The sequence below is a fragment of the Merops nubicus genome, unplaced genomic scaffold, assembly GCF_000691845.1.
Source record: "Merops nubicus isolate BGI_N331 unplaced genomic scaffold, ASM69184v1 scaffold31616, whole genome shotgun sequence".
NCBI classification, from domain to species: Eukaryota; Metazoa; Chordata; class Aves; order Coraciiformes; family Meropidae; genus Merops; species Merops nubicus.
The window spans coordinates 520-4773 of NW_008617508.1; the positions used below are offsets into that span (position 1 = coordinate 520).

Genomic DNA, 4254 nt, shown 5'->3' on the forward strand with positions numbered 1-4254 from the left:
GAATGAAAAAGAGAGAAAAAAGGGAAAAAGGGAAAAAGGGAAAAAGGGAAAAAGGGAAAAAGGGAAAAAGGGAAAAAGAAGGGAAAAAGGAAAAAAGAAGGGAAAAAAGGAAAAAAGAAGGGAAAAAGGAAAAAAGAAGGGAAAAAAGGAAAAAAGAAGGGAAAAAAGGAAAAAAGAAGGGAAAAAAGGGAAAAAAAGAAGGAAAATAAAAAGAAGGGAAAAAAGAAGGAAAAAATAAAAAGGAAAAAAGAAAAAAAAAGAAAAAAGGGAATTAAAAAAAAGAAGGAAAAAAACCCCAAACCCTGGGAGAGATGAGGATAATGCTGGGTAAGCGACCCCCGTCCGAATTCAGATTAGCACCCTGAAACAGTGACCTCCCCCCAGCCCCAGCTGGCCACCAAACCCGGGCCAGCGGCCACCGAACCTGGGCCAACCTCGGGGCCAGCGCCCTGTTCACGAGGTGGCCAGCAGGCGCCACTCTGCTCCCACCAGCGCCGGGAGCAGGGGCTCTAGCAGCTAAAACTGGGCTCTTTAAGGCAATTTAGAAGTTGCAGATAATCCACACAAAGAAAGAAACCAGAAGAGAAGGTAGAATATCATCTCCGTGTCTGCAGGGATCCCGGCCGAGACGGACGCGGGTTGGAAAGGTCAAAAAAGGGGAGGGGGGGGGAAAAAAAAAACAATAAAACCCCCACGTTGCTGCAGGAATGAGGTGCCCTGGGCATGGCAGGGAAGGGAAACCCTCCCCGGGAGCCAGGGCTGGAAGCCACCAGCGGCTTCAGCCACATGAAAGCGAGAAGCAAATCCCAGGTTGTCTGCCAAGATCAGACAGAGATGTCACCACGTCGAAGGGAGAGAGAGAAAATAACCCAAAGAAAAGTGACCTTCAAATCACGCTGATAACTGTAAAAACGGGTTCCTCTGTCGGTTGGAAGAAAACAAAAAAAAAGGTCAACCAAAATAAAAAGGATCTTTAAAAACAATCTCTCTAATGTTGCCTTGTGTGGTCTGGTCCTTCGTGGGTCTGGTCCGTCAGTATCTGGAAGAGAAGGGAGGGGATGGTAAGGGGGTGAGAGGACAGCTCGATGCTGTTTGGGTGGAAGGAGAGGTGTCACCAGCACCTGCTGGGTGAGGGGATGGCAGCTCCCAGCCCGGGTGGTGCTCACCTGTAGTAGTTGGGTTTGAAAGGCCCATTTTTGTTGAGTCCCAGGTACTTGGCCTGGTCGTCCGTCAGCTCGGTCAGGTGGGCGTCGAACGAAGGCAGATGCAAACTGGCCACATACTCATCTGGGAGAGGAAAGAGGGGCTCAGGGGGTGCACGTCCCCCGCCACGCTGCTGGGGAGATGAGGCGTGGAGTTGTCATGTGGCACAAAAAAGGGTTGGGGCACCCCTTGCCAGCCAGCACCCCACGGATTCGCTGCCATGGAAGCCTACGGCAGAGCTGAGCCCAAGCCCTTGGTGCTGAGCAGGGCTGGATGTGCCCCAAAAGGCACAAGGGTCACCTGAACCCCCTGGCAGCAGGAAGATTGAGGGACCAGGGACCAGGGACCTCTGCCACGCAAAGGGAAGATACATCAGCCAACCTGCAGGGGTCTGAGAGCTGCTGCCTCTGATGGTTTCCCTGAACTCATTCACTCTCGGGAAGTTTTTTTCAGCCTAGGTTTGAGTTTCTCTTTATGTCCAAACCTGTTGTTCTACAGCAGCCTGGGGGATCATAGAACCATGGGATCGTTTAGTTGGAAAAGACCTTTAAGATCCTGGAGTCCAACCCTTCCCCAGCACTGCCAGGTCCCCACTGCCCCGTGTCCCTCACCCCACATCTCCACGGCTTGGAAACCCCTCCAGGGGTGGGGACTCCACCACTGCCCTGGGCAACCCTGGCAGGGAACAAATCATTCCTCAGGTCCAACCTAAACCTCCAGATAAGCTCAGTTGGGGCTCCCTTCACTCACCCATCTTCTTGGGCAGCAGGTACACGTCCTGTTTGTAACGGCCCTCGGGAGCGTTGTAAAGCTCAATCAGAGCCAGAGCCTGCAGAGATCACAGGGGACAGCTCAGGGACAGTCAGGGATGGCCACCAAGCTGGGCAGCACCAAACACCCCAACAGCACAAAGCTCTCAGCAGCAAAGCTTGGGAGCTTGAGGGAGTAGGGGCAACCATTTCCAAAACACCCTGAAGGAAAGGCTCTCAACAAAGGGTACGTCCATCTCTGGGTCTCCATAACCCCCCCACCACAGGGGGAGGACCAGAGGGTTCAGAGAGGAGATCCCACCTAAAGGGACATCCACCTCTGGGTCTCCACAGCTCCACCACCATGGGGAGAGGACAGAGGGCTCAGAGAGGAGAACCCACCCAGCTTGTTCACAGCATCTGGGCTCGATGCCCTGGGGAAAAGCAGAACCCGAGGCTGGAGGAGATGGGAGAAGCTCTAACTCTTAAACCATGCTGCAGCATGATGTGGAAACAAAGGGATTGCTCGTGCCATGCTGGTGGCATTGCTCCAAATCCCAGGGCCACTCCTCAAAACTGCATCTCCCTGAGGGCTGCTTCAGGCAGGTGCAAAACACAGCCCCGTGCCCGCCGGTGTGGGCAGATGAGGGTGAGGATTCCCCCCTGCTACCATGGTTTTCCTGCCCCCAGCACAGTCCCAGCCATTGGTCCCCTCTGTGTTTCCAGCCCAGCGAGTTTCTTCCCTCAGCCAGAGCCAAATTTAATCATTGGTTTTTGTTTTGGACAGGCAGAGCTACACCAACAGCACGAGCCACCAGCCGTGGGCGCCCAGCTGAGCCAGCACTGATGCTGGGGAGCATTTCCACTGACTCCAGCTCCTCACAGCTCACCCCAGGGAGGGGTTTGATGCTGTAGAAACCAAAGAGTCCGAAGAGCAACCCAAGCCTTGGTTTTGAGCCATGCTTAAACCTGTCCAGGAGCTCTGCTGTGAAGCCTGGCTCATTTCAAAGCTCTCTCCCAGCTCAAACCAGTAAGTTCAGGCCATCATCAGCTGCATCCCAGCCAAGAGCTGGTGGCTACAGTCCCCCTGACACCAGTGCCATGCCAAGGGCCCGTTCACTGTGTGTGCCCAGCTCCTTCCAAACCCTCCCCACCCCGAGGCTCCCGTGAGGCCCCAGAGCATCCTCAGCCCCCCGGCCCCGCAGCGCACGGACCTGAGTGGTGGCTGTGATGGAGAGGACGAAGGTGGGAACTGTGGAGCAGCTCAGGTTGAGAAGACGACCCTAGGAGAGAGCAGGAGGAGTTGGCACAGAGCTGCACTTGCCCCTGAAGCCAAACTGAAGTGAGCCCTGAGATGGGATTCATCTCTGCCCCCTCCCTGGGGCAACCACAGCGTGGTGATTCAATGGTCACCTATGACCAGGGTGATCAAACTCTGCCTCAGTTTCCACCCTAACCCTTAGCTCTAAGGCAGGGACATTCTGTGGTCCTAGAAAGAGTCAGTCCCTCTACCAGGAGAGCTCAGGTGGGGTGGCAGAAGGAGACACAGCCAGTTTGCCACATAGGAAGCCCTGCCCAAGCCACAGCCAGTAGGGTCTGGCTGATGGGGATGGCTCCTGGCTCAGAAGAGTGGAGCCTGATGGCACTTCTGTGGTTGCTTGTGGTACATAGTAGATCCCCAAGGAAAGGAAATTGAGGAAATAAATCAAGAAACTCCTCCCTGAGCTCTCAGTCTCCTCAGAGGTATCACATGTCCCAGCTCCTTTCCACCCAGTTAAATCTCTATTACAAACTCCAGCACATGGGGATGGAACTGCTGGAGAATCACAGAATGTCAGGGGTTGGAAGAGGCCTCCAGAGATCATTTCATCCACCCCCCTGCCAAAGCAGGAGCACCCAGGGCAGGCTGCACAGGATGGCATCCAGGCAGGTTGGAAAGTCTCCAGAGCAGGAGACTCCACAGCCTCTCTGGGCAGCTGCTCCAGGCTCTGCACCCTCACACCAAAGAAGTTTCTCCTCACGTTGAGGTGGAACTTCCTATGTTCTAGCTTAGACCCATTATTCCTTGCCCTGTTACTGGGCACCACCAAAAAGAGCCTGTCCCCTTCCTCCTGACACCCACTGCTCGGGTATTTATAGACATTAATAAGATCCCCTCTCAGCCTTCTCTTTTCAAGACTAAGCAGCCCCAGACCTCCAAGTCCTTCTTCACAGGAGATGTTCAAGTCCCTTAATCATCCCTGTAGCTCTCCGCTGGACCCTCTCCAGTACATCCCTGTCCTTTATGAACTGGGGAGACCAA

The 4254-nt window shown here is 54.2% G+C and overlaps 1 protein-coding gene across 1 annotated transcript in view; it reads right to left on the reverse strand.

The window, feature by feature from the left end:
* Positions 1-1162: 1162 nt before the first annotated feature.
* AHCYL1 (adenosylhomocysteinase-like 1) overlaps positions 1163-4254 on the reverse strand; it is a gene marked incomplete at its 5' end in the record, with an annotated part of 8782 nt that continues 5690 nt past the window's right edge. Inside the window, 3 exons of the mRNA XM_008943178.1 lie at positions 1163-1287; positions 1954-2032; positions 3167-3235. Of these exons, the coding sequence (XP_008941426.1) occupies positions 1163-1287; positions 1954-2032; positions 3167-3235 (273 nt within the window). The remainder of the gene's footprint in view (positions 1288-1953; positions 2033-3166; positions 3236-4254) is intronic.